Genomic DNA, 24,109 nt, shown 5'->3' on the forward strand with positions numbered 1-24,109 from the left:
TGACTGGCGGTGACTGGCGGTGACTGGCGGTGACTGGCGGTGACTGGCGGTGACTGGCGGTGACTGGCGGTGACTGGCGGTGACTGGCGGTGACTGGCAGGAGGCTTGTGCCGGACGACGACTCAGCCGTGGCGCGTGGGCGGCGGACCTCAAAGGCTCGCGACCCGGTGGTTATCAGCGAGAGGCGCTTATCAGCTCGCCGGCACCTTCTGCCCTGGTGCAGGCAGTCGCGCAGGTGGGCATGGCGGGCATGGCGGGCATGGGTGTGCCGAGTGCCAGGTGAGTCTCCTCCGGGGTGTGCCGAGCCTGCCCCAGGCAACCAGTACACTACCTGATCACATGAATGCTGATGTCTTGTAAAGGACTCTTATAAAACTATTTCGTCCTTAAATGGCAAAATCAAAAAAAAGTTTATTGCCAGGATTTAGAGAAGGATACGGTCCAGTGCATCCATTATATCATTTTTATGAGTAAGTTTTCTTTATAATTGTGTTAAAAATATTTTTTACACGAAAATCTCAGGGAACAGTAGACTTATAGAAGTCCAACATTTAAAAATACAAATTTTGTCTGAGAAAAATGAACATCTGATATTGTGGTTTTTATTTAATTGTTTTTAGTACTTTTTTCCTTAGGTCAACTTTTGGATGATTTCGTTAAAACAAGTTACATATGCATGTATTAGTCTTATATAATACGTGATGCATACATTTAAATTAGTGTTACTTTTTTCCTTAGGTCAACTGTTTGATTATTTCGTTAAAACAAGTTACATATACATGTATTAGTCTTATATAATACGTGATGCACACATTTAAATTAGTGTTACTTTTTTCCTTAGGTCAACTGTTTGATTATTTCGTTAAAACAAGTTACATATGCATGTATTAGTCTTATATAATACGTGATGCACACATTTAAAGTTCGTATGAAATATATATACATACAAATAACACTTGTGAAAAACAGCATACGAACACGAAGAATTACAAATATCCCTCCAAATCATTTTCTCTGTAAACTTATGTAGCTAAGTTGCAATGAATTTATTATTTTGTATTTAAAAAAAATTAATCCTGGAAGGGAGGGTCTGGACTCGACGCAACCTTCTCTTTTTTTTCTCACCGGCAGCGTTTTTAACTGAAATTTCAGTGTAGGTGAAAAGAGTTATATTTACGAAACAAATTTTCTTTACGTCCCAAATAAATTCGTATCTATTGCGCGCCAGTTCACGTTACATTCAATGCCACGTGGTGACTGGTCATTTCCTTCAAAATAAGAATATTCCAATATGAAAGTGTTGCGTAGGATTTATCCCTTCAGTTTCTGAGGGCACAGAGTCCTTCAGCAATTGCGAAATCAAAGCTTGCATGTAAAATGCTATAGCGTTCCCTGTCCCCAAAATTAATTCACTAATATCTCCAATTCTATTATTTGACGACCATTCTAGACCTTAGTGGAGAGCAGTAATACATCAAAAGATGCCTCATTTATTAATTAAAAATTATAGAAAAGTGAATTTTACTATTTTTAAAAATTCTTATCAAGAAATGTATTATGCGTCACTGTCCGAGAAAGAATTCTTCGTTCTGCATATATACATGTACTTTACGATCTATGGTGTTCGATTATCCAATAAAGTGCAGCAGGGCAACAGGACTGACAGCAGCGGCTCACACTGCAGCATGCTCGCCCCTCCTATAACGTAACAATAGGCTAGAACAACAATGAGCTATAACAACAATGAGCTATAACAACAATGAGCTAGAACAACAATGAGCTAGAACAACAAAGAGCTAGAACAACAATGAGCTAGAACAACAATGAGCTAGAACAACAATGAGCTAGAACAACAATGAGATAGAACAATACTGAACTAGAACAACAATGAGCTATAACAACAATGAGCTAGAACAACAATGAGCTAGAACAACAAAGAGCTAGAACAACAATGAGCTAGAACAACAATGAGCTAGAACAACAAAGAGCTAGAACAACAATGAGCTAGAACAACAATGAGCTAGAACAACAAAGAGCTAGAACAACAATGAGCTAGAACAACAATGAGCTAGAACAACAAAGAGCTAGAACAACAATGAGCTAGAACAATACTGAACTAGAACAACAATGAGCTAGAACAACAATGAGCTAGAACAACAATGAGCTAGAACAACAAAGAGCTAGAACAACAATGAGCTAGAACAATACTGAACTAGAACAACAATGAGCTAGAACAACAATGAGCTAGAACAACAATGAGCTAGAACAACAATGAGCTAGAACAACAATGAGCTAGAACAACAAAGAGCTAGAACAACAATGAGCTAGAACAACAATGAGCTAGAACAACAATGAGCTAGAACAACAATGAGCTAGAACAACAATGAGCTAGAACAACAATGAGCTAGAACAACAATGAGCTAGAACAACAATGAGCTAGAACAATACTGAACTAGAACAATACTGAACTAGAACAACAATGAGCTAGAACAACAATGAGCTAGAACAACAATGATACGCAGCTCGAGTGACACAGCTAGCGACACTGCTGTAGTAGGAGAACCCCTCACCGCTGGCCACTTGTTTAACCAACCTTGCATCAACTCCTATTTTGTGTTCGTGAATTGGTCACATATGCAAATAACCATTTTTATTTTTAGTTATCATTTTTATTCTAACACAATCATATTCTAGTTGATTATATTTTCATTGTTTCAAGTGGGAAGAAGTTTATTAGCCTAGTGCTCGCTGAACATTCGGTAACAGAGTCTTCGTTTGAAGTCAAGGTTTCTGTTTGTGTTAAAGATAACAAGCTACAGAGTAATTCGATAAAAACCATCTCGTCATTACTAACTCTCTGCGGTACGCGAGCAACAGTTTAACAATTAAGCAAATTCAATAACGAAAGATAAGTAGATAAAATGTTTCGATAATATTATATAACTACTTAATTTTCTCAAGATATAAATGTGTATGTAGGCTACGTTGAAAATAAATAGAATCCTGTGAAACATACATGAAACAATAGTTCTATATTGGGAATTTATCATAAAATATTATCTTTCTCTAATTTTCCTACCTAATATCTTTAATCACGTCAGTCACAGACCTTACTCTAAAGACCTTAATGCACCAGAATACATTATGAGCAGCTTGTCAGGATGAAAAGTAATGTGCAATGAAGCGTGCTGCTACTAGCTACTAGCACAAGTAGCAAATATCAGCTACTAACTCAGCATGCTGCTATTAATTACTAGCACACAGCTACCCAGATTAGCATATTCTCTCGGCAGATGTTCCGTGTAGATATAGAATATGTTTTTACATCTGTGTGTTGTAGATTCTTCTGTTTATATAAATATTTTCTGAAAACAAGTGTAAAAGCAAATACATTTAATTTTTGTTTATGTTTAAGATTTTCTTTAAGTACCGGGTCAACCACACTGTACACAAACACAGAACAGTGGCAGTACGTCCCTAAGTTGCAGCAAGGTCATTTATGTACTAATTTATTAGTTACAGACAAAGCTGAGGTTACGGTTCATAGAAAACAAACATAAGCTTGTAAGGCCGAGAAAAAATTGAATTTTGTAGCACTGTTTTAATAAGATAAGTGGTAAAAACTTAGACATGTTTTGAAGCAACCAGTATTGGTTAGCTTGGCTATTTAGTCAAATCCAGAGGGTATAAATAACTGCATAGTTTAACAAAGACCAAAATAGTTACTTATATAGAGTGCAAATTATGGTGAAGTACCTAATTAGCTCAACTTCAAAAGTTTTTAAATGAATATTAATATTTGTAAAATTGAATAAAGACAGCCGAATTAAACGACAACAAAACTATTTTGATAGCGAAAAGCGTACTGTTTTCATGATTTGATTCTAAATTCACAGGTGTATGCTGCTTCTGGTGGTTTTGATGTCTGCTGGTGATCTGAACGCCGGCGACACAGACTGCGCAGGTGAGAACCACGAGACTGATGTTTCAAATGTCGTTGGTGTGTTTGACCGCCAGGCTACAGATCGCAGCGGTGTGCTGGATGAATGAGTGGGGAAGACTTCTTTTCACATAAGAGAGAGCCAAACGCCCGATCGTGCATCTTCGGGTTTTCTTTTTGTTCATTGTAAAAGGTTAGGTTAGCTACATTTTAAATACTTTAAAACATTGTAGACGGCTGATTTGGTTAGGATAGCTACATTGAAGATACCGTGAAATCATGTAAAAGGTTTCCTAGCCCTGGATAACTACATATTAAAATGTTTTTTGCTAAGCAACCATAAAATGATTTTACAGTATTTTTAATGTAGCTATACTTACCTCGTATAACCATCCATCCACAATGTTTTAAAGTATTTATAATGTAGCTAACCTATCCTAATCGACCGCAAAATTTAATGCCACACCGGTTTATACAATGAGATGGAACGGAAAAAATAAAGCGAGCACGAACCTCGGGGAACTTCGGGTGTGGCTCTCTCGTCGGTGAAATGAAGGCTTCCCGAATGAGTGCCTCCACCCACCACTCACTGTTGCCAACTCCCACGAGCCGGCCCCTCGGCTCTACAGGCTCTCTGTGTCCGACACTCACACACTCACACACTCTGTGTGACGTCACGCGCGAGTGTCTCCCGCGCCTCTGAAAAACACACCGCTCAACCTGCAAGGTGTACACTGTCCCGAAGACAATATCCCAGTTTCATTGTACTCGTGTATTATAACTAGGACGTAAAAATTCGCGAATTCATTTCGCGATAGGATAAAATACAAATAGTTATACCGCAGTGCTGCCTCTGCTTTTGGCTCACAACTCACCTGGATGACTCTGGGACAATGAGAAACACCCGACCGAAGCTTTATCGAATCACAGGCTGCTACGTTGAGACGTCTCGCAAGACAGCAGCCAATGAGTGGGTGATATTTGACCGAGTGTACGCAGAACTATGGAGTTAATCCTGGAGGTCATTGAACACGCGAATTTTTCCGGTCCCTAATTATAACGAATTGATTTAGACTAATAACAACAAATCAATGTCAAATGCACATAGATTTAATTACAAATGTTCAATATACAGCACACATACAACCTAAAGTAAAATTCTTCCCACACATTGGTCCGGAGTATTGGAATCAATAGCCTCTTCAATCATGTTTCTCTACCTTAGCCTATCATTAGATAGCGGCGGAACATAGATGCAATATTACATAAAGCACCAAAGGGAAAATTAATCGCCTGGCATTATGTGAGGTGAACGTAGAGACCAACGAAAAAGAGCCTTATCATCTCGACTCATACGACAAATCCAACGGCTAAGGACTTCGACGATCAACCGCTCTCGTACAAGGAGATTCCAATGAGGAGGGCTCCATCATGATATTACAGATTCAATCTTAGCAAATTGCAGAAAACAAAACGCTTTGCGCTCAGGAGAGTGGCACTGCAGGCGAGCAAACAACAAAGCAGTACTCGTGCATGTGCATGTGCATGTTGGAGTAAATCTTCAATTGTGGACTTGAAGCAAAACTTACAGTTGTGACCAGTACAACTGTTTACAGTTATATGCTATTATTTTTATTATTATTGTAACATTAATTGTGTATTTCATGAGCTAATATTATGTATTTAATTATTTTATTGTAAAGAGGACAACCAAAGTATAACAGATATTACACATCTTATTGTCAGAGACAACGCACTTTTAACTTCAGGGTCTTCTAAGGATTATTCTTTGGAAACTTTATTCATTTGGTCATAGTTCAGCACTCTTACACGCTAACATCCAAGTTTTATTTCACTATGCAGTTAATTTGGTTTGCTGATAGCTATAGCTCCTTGGTTGCTAGGGACTGAAAGTAAATAGTTAGAAGGAGGAAGAAAAGGGACGCCATCGCCATCTTGCAGCGGGAAGACGTTTCTCGGGCTGGGGCTAACCAAAGCCTTGGTTGCCGCCCGAGAAATTGAAGATTCGCTTCATCCGCGGTCGTGTACTATCTAGAATTCTCCATTCTACAAGTTGGGAGAATATTTCTAGACTGAATAAGTCTTAGATAGGGAGTATCGGCGAAATCAAGTGCCAACTTCCGCGTCGGTCCCGTTTCGTCCCGTAGTGGTTCCGGACGACTGATGTCAGCGCCAGCTGCGATCGGCCACGACGATTGGTGAGACCGATCCTAATTAAACCAGACTTTCTAGGACGAGAGGGAAGTCGATTCTTCAGCCAGACACCCGGCTACCTCAGATCTTCTGTAGTTTGCCAATTACAGCTTACAGCATCCAGTGTTCCAGTGTAGCAGCAGACCACCTGGAGGTCCTAAGAAGAGAGCCTCAAGCCTCCGACAGCGTATAGCTAGACCCGGCATGGTATTCAATGTGTTCCAGTGACGGCATTTGCATTTAATTACCGACACCTAGGTTTGAACAGAAGTTAACATACAAAATATATTATTTTGGTTGTTCTCGCTTAATCACATGTTAACAGTAATTTCACGCCCATATTCAAGGACCCATTAAAATCATATGTTTTTCAGTTATTTCTATTTCATTTATAACAAACGTCAGTTAAGTAATGCAGATTTCCACTAGTCACACAACAATACCAAATTTCCTTTTAATAATTACTCTCTGGAAACACAGTGCAGTGACGTGCTAGCTGGATTATCAGTCTGGTAGTCAATCCAGTAGCAGCATTCCTGATATCTACTGCGAAGAGGGTAGGCGCCAAAAACACCGCAAGAACACACCATATTAGTTAGAGTGGCTACCACAATTTGGAGCCAACGTATACTACAGGAGCAGCAGTAAATAGATTACACAGTTGTTAATATTAAAATAAAATCCGAGATATTCTTTAACGGCCAAACTCTATAATCGGTTCACAATCCAAAAATGCGTATTCCATTCTAGATATGCAATAATTAAGACAAGCTTTGAAGTTTATAAACTTGGATTGTACCTCCGAGCTTACTGCCTCACTCTGTTCCCCGGCACACAACCAGAGGTGCTTCGAGGCTGAATGTTGTCCTGAGGGGTAACAGGGGCTGGAGGGTACAAGCCTGGAAGGTGACCTGAGGGATAGCAGGTGCTGGAGGGTACAAGCCTGGAAGGTGACCTGAGGGATAGCAGGTGCTGGAGGGTACAAGCCTGGAAGGTGACCTGAGGGATAGCAGGTGCTGGAGGGTACAAGCCTGGAAGGTGACCTGAGGGATAGCAGGTGCTGGAGGGTACAAGCCTGGAAGGTGACCTGAGGGATAGCAGGTGCTGGAGGGTACAAGCCTGGAAGGTGACCTGAGGGATAGCAGGTGCTGGAGGGTACAAGCCTGGAAGGTGACCTGAGGGATAGCAGGTGCTGGAGGGTACAAGCCTGGAAGGTGACCTGAGGGATAGCAGGTGCTGGAGGGTACAAGCCTGGAAGGTGACCTGAGGGATAGCAGGTGCTGGAGGGTACAAGCCTGGAAGGTGACCTGAGGGATAGCAGGTGCTGGAGGGTACAAGCCTGGAAGGTGACCTGAGGGATAGCAGGTGCTGGAGGGTACAAGCCTGGAAGGTGACCTGAGGGATAGCAGGTGCTGGAGGGTACAAGCCTGGAAGGTGACCTGAGGGATAGCAGGTGCTGGAGGGTACAAGCCTGGAAGGTGACCTGAGGGATAGCAGGTGCTGGAGGGTACAAGCCTGGAAGGTGACCTGAGGGCTAGCAGGTGCTGGAGAGTAAGAGCCTTGTGCCTGCAGATCCTGGCGCGGTGAGAAACTTGGCCGTGGAGCGTCTGTCCTCGAGCAAGGCGCGCCTGAGCTGGGAGGCCCCCGCGACTCAGCCCGACTGCGCCGCCCCCGGCTACCTCCTGAGCTACTGCTCCACGCGCTCCTACTGGGACAAGGACTGCCAACCTTCCACCCTCAACCTCCCGCCCGGCACCACCGAGGCAGAGCTGGCGGTGGAGGCCTGCGCATACAACCACATCTCCGTGGTGGTCGCCGCCGGCACCGTCAACTCCTCGGCGCGGTCCGTCGTCGTGGCTCCTCGAGTCCAGAGTCAGTACCTCGCCATAGACCTCAGCCCAGAGTCAGTACCTCGCCATAGTCCTCAGTCCATAGTCCGTACCTCTGCATAGTCCTCTGTCCAGTCAGTACCTCGCCATAGTCCTCAGCCAAGAGTCAGTACCTCGCCATAGTCCTCAGTCCATAGTCCGTACCTCTCCATAGACCTCTGTCCAGTCAGTACCTCGCCATAGTCCTCAGCCCAGAGTCAGTACCTCGCCATAGTCCTCAGTCCAGAGTCAGTACCTCGCCATAGTCCTCAGTCCAGAGTCAGTACCTCGCCATAGTCCTCGGTCCAGAGTCAGTACCTCGCTATAGTCCTCAGTCCAGAGTCAGTACCTCGCCATAGTCCTCAGTCCAGAGTCAGTACCTCGCCATAGTCCTCAGTCCGGAGTCAGTACCTCGCCATAGCCCTCAGTCCAGAGTCAAAACCTCACCATAGTTCTCGGTCCAGAGTCAGTACCTCACCATAGTCCAGAGTCAGTACCTCGCCATAGTCCTCAGTCCGGAGTCAGTACCTCACCATAGTCCTCAGTCCAGAGTCAGTATCTCGCCATAGTCCTCAGTCCGGAGTCAGTACCTCGCCATAGTCCTCAGTCCAAAGTCAGTACCTCGCCTTAGTCCTCAGTCCAGAGTCAGAACCTCGCCATAGTTCTCGGTCCAGAGTCATAACCTCACCATAGTCCAGAGTCAGTACCTCGCCATAGTCCTCAGTCCGGAGTCAGTACCTCGCCATAGTCCTCAGTCCAGAGTCAGTACCTCGCCATAGTCCTCAGTCCAGAGACAGAACCTCGCCATAGTTCTCGGTCCAGAGACAGTACCTCACCATAGTCCTCAGTCCAGAGTCAGTACCTCGCCATAGTCCTCAGTCCGGAGTCAGTACCTAGCCATAGTCCTCAGTCCAGAGTTAAAACCTCGCCATAGTCCTCAGTCCAGAGTCAGTACCTCGCCATAGTCCTCGGTCCAGAGTCAGTACCTCGCCATAGTCCTCAGTCCAGAGTCAGTACCTCGCCATAGTCCTCAGTCCAGAGTCAGTACCTCGCCATAGTCCTCGGTCCAGAGTCAGTACTTTGCCATAGTCCTCAGTCCAGAGTCAGTACCTCGCCATAGTCCTCAGTCCAGAGTCAGTACCTCGCCATAGTCCTCGGTCCAGTCAGTACCTCGCTATAGTCCTCAGTCCAGAGACAGTACCTCGCCATAGTCCTCAGTCCAGAGTCAGTACCTCGACATAGTCCTCAGTCCAGAGTCAATACCTCGCCATAGTCCTCGGTCCAGAGTCAGTACCTCGCCGTAGTCCTCAGTCCAGAGTCAGTACCTCGCCGTAGTCCTCAGTCAAGAGTCAATACCTCGCCATAGTCCTCGGTCCAGAGTCAGTACCTCGCCATAGTCCTCAGTCCAGAGTCAGTACCTCGCCATAGTCCTCGGTCCAGAGTCAGTACCTCACCATAGTCCTCGGTCCATAGTCAGTACCTCGCCATAGTCCTCGGTCCAGAGTCAGCACCTCACCATAGTCCTCAGTCCAGAGTCAATACCTCGCCATAGTCCTCAGTCCAGAGTCAGTACCTCGCCGTAGTCCTCAGTCCAGAGTCAGTACCTCGCCATAGTCCTCAGTCCAGAGTCAGTACCTCCCCATAGTCCTCAGTCCAGAGTCAATACCTCGCCATAGTCCTCGGTCCAGAGTCAGTACCTCGCCATAGTCCTCGGTCCAGAGTCAGTACCTCGCCATAGTCCTCAGTCCAGAGTCAGTACCTCACCATAGTCCTCAGTCCAGAGTCAGTACCTCGCCATAGTCCTCAGTCCAAAGTCAGTACCTCGCCATAGTCCTCAGTCCAGAGTCAGAACCTCGCCATAGTTCTCGGTCCAGAGTCATAACCTCACCATAGTCCAGAGTCAGTACCTCGCCATAGTCCTCAGTCCGGAGTCAGTACCTCGCCATAGTCCTCAGTCCAGAGTCAGTACCTCGCCATAGTCCTCAGTCCAGAGACAGAACCTCGCCATAGTTCTCGGTCCAGAGACAGTACCTCACCATAGTCCTCAGTCCAGAGTCAGTACCTCGCCATAGTCCTCAGTCCGGAGTCAGTACCTAGCCATAGTCCTCAGTCCAGAGTCAAAACCTCGCCATAGTCCTCAGTCCAGAGTCAGTACCTCGCCATAGTCCTCGGTCCAGAGTCAGTACCTCGCCATAGTCCTCAGTCCAGAGTCAGTACCTCGCCATAGTCCTCAGTCCAGAGTCAGTACCTCGCCATAGTCCTCGGTCCAGAGTCAGTACTTTGCCATAGTCCTCAGTCCAGAGTCAGTACCTCGCCATAGTCCTCAGTCCAGAGTCAGTACCTCGCCATAGTCCTCGGTCCAGTCAGTACCTCGCTATAGTCCTCAGTCCAGAGACAGTACCTCGCCATAGTCCTCAGTCCAGAGTCAGTACCTCGCCATAGTCCTCAGTCCAGAGTCAATACCTCGCCATAGTCCTCGGTCCAGAGTCAGTACCTCGCCGTAGTCCTCAGTCCAGAGTCAGTACCTCGCCGTAGTCCTCAGTCAAGAGTCAATACCTCGCCATAGTCCTCGGTCCAGAGTCAGTACCTCGCCATAGTCCTCAGTCCAGAGTCAGTACCTCGCCATAGTCCTCGGTCCAGAGTCAGTACCTCGCCATAGTCCTCGGTCCATAGTCAGTACCTCGCCATAGTCCTCGGTCCAGAGTCAGCACCTCACCATAGTCCTCAGTCCAGAGTCAATACCTCGCCATAGTCCTCAGTCCAGAGTCAGTACCTCGCCGTAGTCCTCAGTCCAGAGTCAGTACCTCGCCATAGTCCTCAGTCCAGAGTCAGTACCTCCCCATAGTCCTCAGTCCAGAGTCAATACCTCGCCATAATCCTCGGTCCAGAGTCAGTACCTCGCCATAGTCCTCGGTCCAGAGTCAGTACCTCGCCGTAGTCCTCAGTCCAGAGTCAGTACCTCGCCATAGTCCTCAGTCCAGAGTCAGTACCTCGCCATAGTCCTCAGTCCAGAGTCAGTACCTCACCATAGTCCTCAGTCCAGAGTCAGTACCTCGCCATAGTCCTCAGTCCAGAGTCAGTACCTCGCCATAGTCCTTAGTCCAGAGTAAATACCTCGCCATAGTCCTCGGTCCAGAGTCAGTACCTCGCCATAGTCCTCGGTCCAGAGTCAGTACCTCGCCGTAGTCCTCAGTCCAGAGTCAGTACCTCGCCATAGTCCTCAGTCCAGAGTCAGTACCTCGCCATAGTCCTCAGTCCAGAGTCAGTACCTCGCCATAGTCCTCAGTCCAGAGTCAGTACCTCGCCATAGTCCTCAGTCCAGAGTCAGTACCTCGCCATAGTCCTCGGTCCAGAGTCAGTACCTCGCCATAGTCCTCGGTCCAGAGTCAGTACTTTGCCGTAGTCCTCAGTCCAGAGTCAGTACCTCGCCATAGTCCTCAGTCCAGAGTCAGTATCTCGCCATAGTCCTCAGTCCAGAGTCAGTACCTCGCCATAGTCCTCGGTCCAGAGTCTGTACCTCGCCATAGTCCCCAGTCCAGAGTCAGTACCTCGCCATAGTCCTCAGTCCAGAGTCAATACCTCGCCATAGTCCTCGGTCCAGAGTCAGTACCTCGCCATAGTCCTCGGTCCAGAGTCAGTACTTTGCCGTAGTCCTCAGTCCAGTGTCAGTACCTCGCCATAGTCCTCAGTCCAGAGTCAGTACCTCGCCATAGTCCTCAGTCCAGAGTCAGTACCTCGCCATAGTCCTCGGTCCAGAGTCTGTACCTCGCCATAGTCCCCAGTCCAGAGTCAGTACCTCGCCATAGTCCTTAGTCCAGAGTCAGTACCTCGCCATAGTCCTCGGTCCAGAGTCAGTACCTTGCCATAGTTCTCAGTCCAGAGTCAGTACCTCGCCATAGTCCTCAGTCCAGAGTCAATACCTCGCCATAGTCCTCAGTCCAGTGTCAGTACCTCACCGTTGTTCTCAGTCACACGCTCACGACACGCAGTTCTGTGTAGTTCGACTTATATTCAGCCATAACGTTTGTAACAAATGTAACAAGCAATGAGACATCTAGTGGTGTATTAGGGCACGTGTTATTTTCAGGGGTTTCGGTCTGCCTATTAAACAAATGTTATATTTTAATATATAAAAATATGTGATTCCGTACTGCATGCACCCAGCTGATCCTTACAAAAATGTATGGGCAATAGAAAAATATTTCAATTATTTCCTTAAGTTTTTTATAGTTCCGGAGTTTTGTAGTTGATCTATTCTCGGATTTATACTGATATACTGTGGAACCCATATTATCAAGAAAAAACTTAAAGTTTGTTTTATGACCTTCTAGGCTTAATCTATTCATTCACAGTTTACATTGTTACCATCTGAAATAAAACTAACTGCTTAAGAAATAAAAAAACATTAAAAATTGTTATATATTTTTTTAATGAAACTATTTCGTCACCTCAGTGATAGTGCCAGTGTATGTTTTAATGATATTTTTATAAAAGAAACGTTTTGACTAACACGTGCACTTCTTTTTTCATAGCTAGTAAAATTCTGAGGTTTTGATATTTAAAATTTTATAATTAAATAATTCGTAAGAAAAAAGCATAAAGTTAAAAAAAATGTGTTTTTACACTTTAGGATATGTGCTGAAATTATATACATCCAGTACGCCTGTACTTTTCCAAAATTGTAGTACATGTTCTTGCTGGGGGAGGGGGGGAGTGTGTATTTTATTTCTTATGTCTAAACTGGTGTGGGGCCAAGTTCTACAGTGTTAAAATTTTCAGTAAACAAGGTTGTGTTTAAGACACTAATATATGTGTGTTAGAGTCAGTGAAATCGTTGTTAGACTTTGCTGCCTCATAAATAAATATTTATAAAGAGCATAACAATTCAATAATTATAGTATATGATAATTATTAAATGGCAGAAGTGACGACTTTAAAACAGCCATATTCTATGGGCCACAACTTAAGCACAATTTATAATGAAGGAAAATTCTGCTCAAGCGCTTTCAATGACCGGAAAAATTCGCGATTTCAATGACTTATAGGATGGACTCCATGATCCTCCATGCACCCTGGAGAATTGCATCCGCTCATTGGTTACTGACTCGTGGCACCTGTTAACTGGGATGCTCGTGATTCGCTACTTCTTTTGTTTACATTTTTTTTTCCATTGGCCTCAAGGTCCTTCAGATATACTGTGGCCCAATCACCGAAGCAGCAGAAACGGACACTTTTGAGATTCTAGCCTATGGTGAAATGAATGCGCGGATTTTTCAGGTCTCTACTTGATAAAGCGTTGGGTTCGGCTTGGATCTCCGACTGCAGAGTGTAGTCCGGTAACGAGAGTGGCGCTGTCTCCAGATCCGGCGCCGCCTACCAGCCTGGCCGTGGAGGTGCTGAGCGCCGCCGCCTTCAGGCTCGCCTGGGAGACCGGGCCCGCCGCCAGCAGGGAGTGCCGGGTGGGCTACAGGGTGTGCCTGAGCGCCGCCCCCGCCGCCGCCGGAGACCTGGAGGACCTGGTGTGCGAGTTCACCCCGCTCTCCGACTCCTCGTGGACCAACAGCCGCGCGCCGACCGCCGCCTGCCGCCGCTACCTGGCCTCCGTGGCCGCCGTGTACGTGAGCCTCGACCTGGACGGCCTGGCCTCCGACACCGCCGCCGTCGAGTTCCTCACCGGTGAGCAGTTGTCCCTGCTGCTCGTGGCGGCGCGGTTACTGTCGTCCCTGCTGCTTGTAGTGGTGCAGTTACTGTTGTCCCTGCTGCTCGTGGTGGTGCAGTTACTGTTGTCCCTGCTGCTCGTGGTGGTGCAGTTACTGTTGTCCCTGCTGCTCGTGGTGGTGCAGTTACTGTTGTACCTGCTGCTCGTGGCGGCGCAGTTACTGTTGTACCTGCTGCTCGTGGTGGTGCAGTTATTGTTGTACCTGCTGCTCGTGGTGGTGCAGTTACTGTTGTACCTGCTGCTTGTGGCGGCATTGTAATTATTAATTTTAAAAATTAACTTCGATTAATAATATCTTGATCCCCCTACTAACAAAACGACAAAATCTTGAAAAACAACCTAATGCAAATTCTATAAAAAATGATGGAATAGGCGAGATACTTGCCTTACTATCCCTATTACAATATCATGTGACTTGACGTAAGTTTGTGGACATACGCCATTGCTAAGAACTTTTTCTGTTGAAGAAAAACTTCAACAGAAAAAGTTCTTAGCAATGGCGTATGTCCACAAACTTACATCAAGTCATGCACTCCCATTGCACAAATCTTTCAAAGATAACACAATATCATGTGTTTCTGATAGTTGCACCCCATGAGGCCATCATTGGACATCCTGAATAGCAAGGCCTCTTAACAGTGTTGGTTACATTCCAATCCGACTGTCGGTGAACATTAGGTTCACAAGGCTCGAACAGAGGGGTTAGTTTTACTCATCTTGCTTACAATGTGATAACATTTATTATTTACATAAAACAAGCTTTAAAACACTAAAACTAACTTATTAATATTAGACTGTTTTATATGAGAGTTGAGGCCCTCCAAATAAACGATACTGAAAGTAGCATAAAATGTTAAGACTTCAAATGGTAGGAACTCGCATATTTCTCGTCTATATAGTTCATATACATTAGCATTCAAATTTTGACACGCAATTTTATATGGGTGCTATACCTGATCCTATGTAAATGCCGATGATTCCACATAAAGAACAATTTTGGTCTGTCCATGAATGTTATTTAGTTTTTGAGTTCCACGCTTATTCTTGGTCACGATGTTGGGATGCGCAGCTCCTGAGAACGTGTTGAACCTGACGATAAGCCCCACGAACCAGACGGCGATCGGTCTGGAGTGGAGCGAGTCCCGGTCTGTCGCGCAGTGCGCAGACCACTACACCGTGTCGTGGTGCAACGTGCCCTACCCTTGGTACCAAGGATGCAAGAAAGTCACGCGGAATTTGACGACGAGTGAGACTTCGCTGGAGATCACCGGCCTGAAAGCCTGCTCGTACTATTGGGTTGTGTTCTCCACTGAAGCGGCCAACGGACTCAGATCTGAAGCAAAAGAGTTGATCATCACTCCACCAGTAGGTATGTATATGGCCACTGCGGGTTCCTTGGAGCAGTCCATGCCGAAATTGGCATTTGTTTCGTAATGATTCTCAAAGGACAATAATTTAGAAAACAATAATTTGTGTCATTTCTATTCTCTCAATCACAATGCAGAATTTAAGGGGTTTGATGTTTTAGTTGGTGAGGTATGCATATTAATAATTGCCTAACGTTTCTTTTAATGAGTTGCGTTGATAAAAAAAAATTGCCAAATATTTAAATCAGCAGATGGTGATGTGAGATGTAGAAAAGTTCGATGCTGCAGATGATGTGTATGCAGGTGATTTAATGTACAATGAGGTGACTGACTTCTTTTGCACATGTAAGTATTTCCAATCGTTTAGTAGAGGAGGAGCTCAGAAGGAGATCTCCAAGATTGCATTTGACTTAGTGTGCCAGTGTAAATGTGGAAATTGTTATAGATCAGTAGGTGAACAGAAGGAAATTTGCTCAATAAAACACTAAGGAACTGGCAGGTAGAAAAATATCCAATTTTGGAGCTGAAGAGACTTATAAATGAGTAGTTTTCCAATGAAATAGAAGATAAGTTGAGCTGGTGAAGAGATTACAGATGTAGGAGCTGGTGAGCCGTACAAATGGAGAGATTCTGGTGATGAATTCATGAAGTTGTGTATATTGGGAGACGGCCAATGCTGCGCCAGCAAAGGTGTACAAATATAGAGATGGGAAATTGATACAGGAGAAATGGCCATAGCTGCCCGTGTGGAGATGCGCAGTTGTAAAAAAAGCCCCATGTTACAGATGGTGTTCTTCACAGCTGGAATGGTGCCCGATGTTGCAGTTGACGAGGTGCGTAACCTGGACCTGGTGTACGAGTACGGAAGCAAATTCGGCGCGTCGTGGGACGTCGTGGGTGGCTCCGCCTGCATCAGGAACTACCGCGTGTGCTGGCGGGGCCCAGGGTCTGACGAGTGCGATTCTGCTCGCCTCAACAACTACGGATCACAATACAACCTGAGCCTCGAGACCTGCTCCAACTACACCCTGGACGTTGCTTCGCTTGATGTCTACAATGGTTCCTCTGAAAACATAACAGGATATTTCCTAACAGGTACATACAAGACAGGATAGGGATGTTTCACTATCATTGATTCATCAACTGTAACTTAGGCAATAAATATACATTTTATATCTGTTTCAGTTGTTTCGCTTGAAATTGGGAAGGTTTTATAATCCACAAATGCAGATTTAGGGCATTACAAGTTGTTTTATTCACATGTAAGTGACTGGTGGTGGATGATCAGATCACATGTATCACACTATGGCGATATTATGTGCTCCGATTATATAGGTACCAACCGGGAATATATGTTCTTACATTCTTTAGCCAGGTACTGAAGGGTTTTCGTCTTTCTAATACAGTAGCCATGCATATCAATCGCCTGCCTCGATCCCGGCTAACAATGACTCGGGAAGTACATCTGTTGCTGCTGTTAATTGATAAGGATGCAATTTTCCTTTTGTTCAGTTAGATATAGTGTCCCCTTGTTCCTCGCATTTATACGGCCAGTGACAGACATTCATATTAGACATGCCTTTGACACATTCTACTACTCTTACGTTTTACAACAACTCGTAACTCAACTGAGAGTTAAGGTAATAAACACAATAAATATTTTATTTAATATTGGGCATATTACTTTAGAGAGAAAACAGGCTAGATGCCATTTATTTTGGGGGAAGAGGGAAGGAAGTTAGTCAATATCAAATCAGCCTCCGTCTGCACGTCTAGGAGAACTCTAGCGAACATCTGCTCGTTGAAGTCTTGATCACCGCGGACTGTTCAACCTTCACCAAAGTTCATAGTGAACCAACTCTCACCGGATCACGACCTGGAATGTTCCAGGACCGGACAATGTCCCCGATCTGAACGTCAGCCACGTCGCAGCCAGAAGTGCGCTGGTGACGTGGGATCCGTCGCCATCTGCCTGCGCGGACCACTACGTCCTCGGCTGGTGCTCCACGTACTACCCTTTCGAGCCGTGCGACCCCGCCAGCAGCGTGACCCTCAACTCCACCTCCAGGGAGTACAACATCACCTCCTTGGAGCCCTGCACGTACAACATCATCTCCATCAGCACCCGCGCGGCGGACGGGAGGTCCTCGGCTCGCAGCGAGCAGGTCGTGAAGACTCGGCTCGACAGTGAGGCCCGTTTCTTACTCTCACACTTGTTCAACTGAGAGTAACGTTTTCCTTTATAATAGACTCGCAACAACCTACGAAATTGTTCAATTCACCGTGGTTTCTTGTGCCATTTCAACTAACAAACGCTATGTGGTTATTACCGCTTACCTCATCATGGCTTGATTACAGGAAAGAATTCAAAATGACTAAGAAGTAAGTAACGGAACAAAACTTTATTGGCAAGTGTTTTCAAGGAAAACAGATTGTTATCAATTAACTATCACGACATACAAAGTTTGTGTTAGATTTTACTGTAAGTTTTGCTGATTTGTATTATTAACCTAATGATACATATTAATTTTTATATTTTTTTACACATACATCAATTACCTTTTTCAATATTTTTTTTACTTGATTGCAGCATTAAACATGTGTTTTAATCAGGGTTCTTATGCCATACAGTCAAAATCATTGACATTATGGAAAACAACCGTAAAGGTTTTGCATTGTAGAATTAAGAATGGTGCAGCGTGCTTTAAATGTGTTTTTGATACCAGAACTTCATTAAAGTGGCGTGTTGGTTTCCAGAACTGGGTCCCACCACGCACGTCGAGCTGACTCCTTCCAACTCGAGGTCGTTCACCCTGGAGTACAGAGCCCCGGCCGATGGCGCGCGCTGCATCGCCGGCTACGAGGGCTGCTACAAGGAGGCGGGCTCTCCGGGGGACCCCCTCTGCTCCCGCACCACCAACCAGCAGTTCTGGACCAACTACGACCACGACACCACGGCCTGCACGCGCTACGACGTCACGCTGACGGCCCTGGCCGACGACAACTCTACCTGGAGCACGGCTCTGAGCTTCACAGCGCGTAACTATGCACTCCGACTTCGGTCTGCGGTCCAGCCGTGTCCATCACTCGAGATCCACATAAGCTTGAATGAGAGAGAAAATCATCGTTAAGAGTTTTTACCGTGTTAATGGCGGGTACAGGAATGCAGCCGAATTCAGATTTTCGGATGTTTTATAAGTTATTACTAAGGAATGCTTGATATGTCTTAAAATTGTTGCTTATAAAAAAAAAAACAAGTATTTTACGTCATACTCAAATTCATTTCGTACTTAACTATTACAAATTTACAAAATCATGATTATAATTTCAAATACGAAGCTGACCCAAGAGTGCAGGGCTTGAGGACTGGACACATTCAAATTCCCCTATCCTTTATGATGAGCTTCTAGATATACTTTGTTTGGAATGCCATTAAAGTTTTTAAAGTGGTTAATTTCTGCTTAGTTCTTTGCAAATGTATTACAGAGTTGTAACTTCATGATTTCTCTATTGAGCATTTGAGGCTGCTAGTGCCAATGTCTTATTTAGTGAATCACCGACCTTATTCACTTATGTTACTATCATTAAACATGGTGGTATTTTCTCCTGGATTTTAAAACTATCAAAATATTTTTTAATGGTGAAATGTCAACGAATAGTCAACTCTTAAGTTCGTAAAGTATGTCTTGGTAAGATTAGGATAATGATCAAGTGTTCAACCAGTAGCAAAACCTTTATAATATAAGTGTATGCAAAATTTTGTTTTGGGTGTGGGGGTAGAACCTCTTTGTAAGCCGATTACTTTCAAATAATTCGTTTGTTCCATAGATAATTGGTATTCGGGGGATGGGGGGATATCTGCCACCGAACATAACCCTGACAGTTGTTCATGAAAGAAACCAGCCAATGCCGTGCAGACATGCAGAAGAACTCATGTCGAGTGCACGGTTGCAGCTCCCGACGAGGTGATGAACCTGACGGTGACCAACGGCACAACGGGCCCCAACGGCTCCTCGGTGCTGGTGAGGTGGCGGGTGTCGCCGCACAACGGCTGCATGACGCACCAGCACCTCAACTGCAGCCGGGTGAAGGTGCTGGGCAACGACCACGTGCCCACCGCGCTCTGGTCCACCAGCGCCAACCTCACCGGCAACGTGACGGAGTACGAGATCAGCGGTCTGGAGCCGTGCATGTCGCACACCGTCGACGTGCTGCAAGAGCCGGTGTCGCTGTACCCCATCCCCACGGAGATCCTCTTCCTCACCGCCAGCAATGGTGAGTCAACATCCAATACTCTCCCGGAAATGATCTTCAGTCGTCCTCATGAACATCCCTCTCATAACCACCAAAGACAGTGAGTTAGAGGGCATTCCTCTACCAAGACTTATCTGCATTCTTCCCCACAGAGATCCTCTTCCTCACCGCCAGCAATGGTAGGTCAGCATGCATTCCTCTCGCAAGATGTATCTCCATTCTTCCCCATGAAGATCCCTTTCATAACCACCGAAGGCAGTGAGTTAGAGCGCATTGTTCTCCCAAAACTTATCTTCATTCGTCCTCAAGAAGATCGCTTTTATAACCACCAAAAAGTGGGTTAGAGCACATTCCTCTCCCAAGACTTATCTGCATTCTTCCCCACAGAGATCCTCTTCCTCACCGCCAGCAATGGTAGGTCAGTATGCATTCCTCTCCCAAGACTTATCTTCATTCTTCATCATTGAGAGCCTCTTCCTCACTGCTAGAATTAATAAGTTAGCGTGCTTTCGTCTACCAGTACGTCTATTAATCAGGTTTTAAGTTTCACTGACAGGAATAACACAATGAAAGAATACTGTGATAAGAAAACATCTTTGGCCTATTGCGAGAAACCACCCTATCATTTTCCTGGAGGTTTCTTGATTTGAAATGAAGTCCGTCGCAATGTGAGACCAGTATCTTACCACTAAGCTATGCCGACAATGGACGAGATGTAACCATGAGATGCAGTAGCGAAAAACGAACTTGTCTCTAGTCTACTAAGCCGGCAAGTGAACCTTTTCTTTTGGGGTTTATTTTACCATTAGGCAAGACAGTATTATCCTACTCGAGGAATGGTAAACTGACTTGATGTAAGTTTTTGGACATACGCCATTGCTAAGAACTTTTTCTGTTGAAGAAAAACTAATAAATAAAATAAATAAAAATACCCAAAAAAGACAAAAAAACACACAAAATTAAGCAAACAATTGCTGTTGTCAACAAGGATATGAACACCACAAAATATTCCGAAACAGGAATATGGTCAAAAAACAAAGAAAAATGTACTAAGAGAACGAAAAAAAACCACAAATGATGACAACACAAAAATATTGAACCCAAAATAATTCAGCACAACAGTTGAAACGAGACAAAAACACGACAAAACGAAAAGACAAACAAATACAATAGTTTTACCAAAACAGGAACAAGCGACGTTTCGGGAACTGCTATCTGCTCCCGTCCTCAGGCAGAGACGCACATGGTACGGAAACACAGGTGCGACTCGAGCATAGCGTATGTCCAAAAACTTACATCAAGTCATGCACTCCCATTGCACAAATCTTTTAAAGATAACATCAATGGTAAACTGTAGGTTATTTATTCTCTTTGCTATACTCCAGCTCGATTATTTACTTATTCATGTATGGACTACACGACAAATGACTCAGTGACTAATATCTCTATTTCTATGACATGCTCGGGAAATATTTGTTGGCAAAACCGCGTATATGTTTATAAAATGTAAAAGTCAATACTATAAGGTGACTGTAGAAGATAGTTTACTTCTTTCACACTTAACATATGAATGTCTGCAGTCTGTTGTCTCAGTGACCTAAATGAATAGCGTGTAAGCGACGGAGTGTTGTTCTGCGATGCGGCAGTGACGTCGGTGGAGAACCTCAAGGTGGTCGACGTCGGCGAGCACTCCGTCAACGTGTCGTACCTGGCGCCAGAGGCGTCTCCCAGGTGCGTGGCCAAGCACTGGATGTGCTGGCGTCTGGCCTCCGGGGGCGCCCCTTCGTGCCGCACCCAGAGGGGTTGGGGCCCCAAGCAGGTCGCCGTTGGTGGTCTGCAGCCCTGCACAGGGTACCTGGTGTCCGTGACACCCGTGGCGCCCAACAGGCACCAGTACAGCACGAGCTCCGTGACGGTCACCACGGGCTGTGCCAACACCACAGGCCCCGCCAGCACCACCGCCTCCAGTGAGTACCAACACAACACCTCTTACAGTGAGTACCAACACAACATCGTCTCCAGTGAATACCAACACAACACCGCTAAGTGCTGACCTCTCACGCTGAGTCGTGCTGAGATCCCTGCACAAGTCATATTATCATTGGAAACTAACTTGTGCAAAATCTTTTTTAAAACAAAATTATAGAACATTTATTTATTTTATAACATTTATTTTTTTATGGAACTTAATTAACTTGCATACTACAAAAACATTAACTAAAATATAGTTTTTTAACTGATGCAAATTATTAGGATTATTATAAATTCTGTTTGGGTGATAATAATCAAAAGTTTCAATTTTTCTATACTGTATTCATATAGTTTCTCAAAGTAAATCTTTATATGGGTAGACCCTGTTAGTAAAGTAATGCTTGAAGTAAAGTGCTGAATGACTTTCTTCTGAACATGTACTATAAAGACGCGAATGTTTCTCTCGTCCATGGCCTTATGTTCCTCGGTTGGAGGGTCCCACCCAAGTCGAGCATAGAGTGTAGGCATACACAGACGCTATGTTGTGGAAAGTAGTAGCCTGACCGGTGCGGGGCTGACCTCAGTCCAAGTTGATTCTGCGTATAGAGCACTGTGGCTTCAGCGGTACAATCATGACTGGGTCCCTGAGCATGTCCCCATTGTTTAGGTTCAGTGCCGGGAGTAGGCCTGATTGCTCGGGGGGGACCAGTTTCCCCTCATCGTGAGTTGTTCTCGCCCCAATGGAGAAGGACATGTTGCCTGAGATGTCGGAGCTGTTGCCAGAGCTCTAGTATTCTAGACATAATCAACAGATCTACAAAATGGGGGCAATGAAGCGAGTATATATCCTCTCAGCACCAATGGTAATCCTCTACCTCCTCATGGCGCCGGTGGTAATAACAAAAGAGGGCTCTGACGGGTGTATATCCTGCCTCATGCATCCTCATATGTCTGGATAGGTACCAGAAATTGCGAATGGACTGAATCTGTAGGCAACAGCAGAGGCGGTTGAAGCCTTTCTGGGTGGTTCGACGTCTGAGCCCTGGTGACGGTAGGGCCCCAAAATGCTTACAATCTGTGGAGTGTGATGACTAATGGTAACGGAGAAGACTGAGAGCATTGTTGATGATTCAGTCACTCCCGTGACAAGGGGTCGGGAAAAAAGCCAAGGTTTGCCGAAGTGTTCCTGTGTGCTGATAGCCAGTGGTGTGGTCTAGCGCATACATGTGTTCATGTTACCTGCGACCGGTCTTAAGCCCACTAGTGTCACCAAAAGTTGGTAGTAATGCGGGATTGATCCTGAGATGTGGATGAATCCCCGCTGATATTTTCTTTGCTGGCCCAGGATCAGATAGTGTAGGTCTCGCACTTGGTGGTGCTCCTAGCCCTTGGAGGAAGCTCGGATGGTCCCCTACCCACCGACAAGCTGTAGTAGTGAGCGATGAAACAGCTCTGGTACCAGCATGGTTAGCTACGAGAGGTTGGTGATGATGGGAGAGGTTGGGGTCTTCTGGGTGATTGAAGGGTCCCAGAAGATTGGAGTTGGCGCCAGCAGTTATATCACCAGGAGTTAGGGTGCAGATAACTGTCTGGTTAGCTAATGCCTGGTTGCGATTGGAAGGAGCGTATCTCCTTCTGGATGTGACAGAGGAGTTCAGGTTGGGACTGTGGTTAGTGATATGGGAGTGTACAACCGGCTGGAGTAGGGTGTAAGAGTCTGTACAGTGGGGTGAGGCTGGCTGGAGGTTTGGTATGCCAAAGGCCAGCTTTCCTCACAGGGAAATCTTTCCTGTAAGGGAGGACGACAATAGTGCACTAGCTGCAGTCTCTTAATTTGGAATGTATAGAAGCTGGTAGTTAGTTGCCCGTCTCTACCCGTAGGGGCGCACACGTCGGGACCCAGCTGTGTTATTGCATGCAGGTGAAGATGGCCTGGATACATGTTAAGATTCATTATTTGCATGGACACACGTCTCTGGATTGCCATTATTTTTAATCATAATGCAGCTTAAATGCATTAAACAAAACAGTTACTATTTCGGGACACGATTAATTCTCACAGTCAAAAAATGCAATGGTGTTCAGATGTTCAAGACAAAAAGGAAATATAATATTTTGGACAAAAATAATAATGGCAAGTACTTAACATACCTATTCCTTTAACATCAATGTAGTCCCCATTTGTATTTCAAAAATATAAGTAGATAAATATTGATATGAAGCAATAGTTTCATACTGTAAAGGCTCTCACTGAAAAGCTCCAGATGACGAAGTTAACACAAGGCTATTTTCTCTGAGTAAGAGGGAAGGTAGGACACAGACACTAGCAAAAGGAAACCAAGAATTAAGTTCTTGTTTGGATTAAGTTTTAAAGAATTGTAAAAAAATATATTGTCGTGCATGTCAGTTGTGTGTGAAAACAGTGTTATCAGCTGCTTTGCCTTTGTTTCGTTTCACAGGCCCCGGAGCACCGACAGCGGTCAAGGGAAACCTGGTCCTCCTCCTGGGACTGCTTCTGTGGGAGTTCCTGTTTCAGTAGCGCGACGGCTGCGTCGGTTAGCACACATTAAAACACTTGAATAAAATATTTATTATGTCAGCAGTTTTTTTCTCCACTCCATCGAACCATTAAAATACTTTCTCAATGACTGTATTAAAAATCCCAAGGAAGTGTTAATTAAAACCATCTATCTGGTTGCGATTATTCATCTCGGCGCGGCGTTTCCGTAGCGTCGTCTGGAACAACAATCTCTGGGGAAGCAGAAATTTCCACATT

The 24,109-nt window shown here is 45.1% G+C and overlaps 1 protein-coding gene across 1 annotated transcript; it reads left to right on the plus strand.

The window, feature by feature from the left end:
- The first annotated feature begins 243 nt into the window (after positions 1-243).
- On the plus strand, positions 244-23,932 carry LOC134532147 (uncharacterized). The gene is made up of 11 exons (XM_063368507.1): positions 244-279; positions 3,897-3,964; positions 7,727-8,026; positions 13,384-13,698; positions 14,811-15,110; positions 15,934-16,203; positions 16,999-17,295; positions 17,866-18,147; positions 19,063-19,383; positions 21,009-21,329; positions 23,793-23,932. Exons 1-11 carry the CDS (start codon positions 251-253, stop codon positions 23,870-23,872), a joined length of 2,583 nt encoding a protein of 860 aa, XP_063224577.1. The 5' UTR covers positions 244-250; the 3' UTR covers positions 23,873-23,932.
- Positions 23,933-24,109: the final 177 nt, after the last annotated feature.

The sequence above is a fragment of the Bacillus rossius genome, chromosome 5 (assembly GCF_032445375.1).
Source record: "Bacillus rossius redtenbacheri isolate Brsri chromosome 5, Brsri_v3, whole genome shotgun sequence".
Classification (NCBI taxonomy): domain Eukaryota; kingdom Metazoa; phylum Arthropoda; class Insecta; order Phasmatodea; family Bacillidae; genus Bacillus; species Bacillus rossius.

Excerpts from the sequence above, each read along its gene's own strand:
- LOC134532147 (XM_063368507.1), top strand. The coding sequence starts at position 251 with ATGGCGGGCATGGGTGTGCCGAGTGCCAG. Across the intron at positions 3,965-7,726 it reads CGGCGACACAGACTGCGCAG|ATCCTGGCGCGGTGAGAAAC; the intron begins GTGAGAACCACG and ends TTGTGCCTGCAG. Across the intron at positions 21,330-23,792 it reads CGCCAGCACCACCGCCTCCA|GCCCCGGAGCACCGACAGCG; the intron begins GTGAGTACCAAC and ends TTCGTTTCACAG.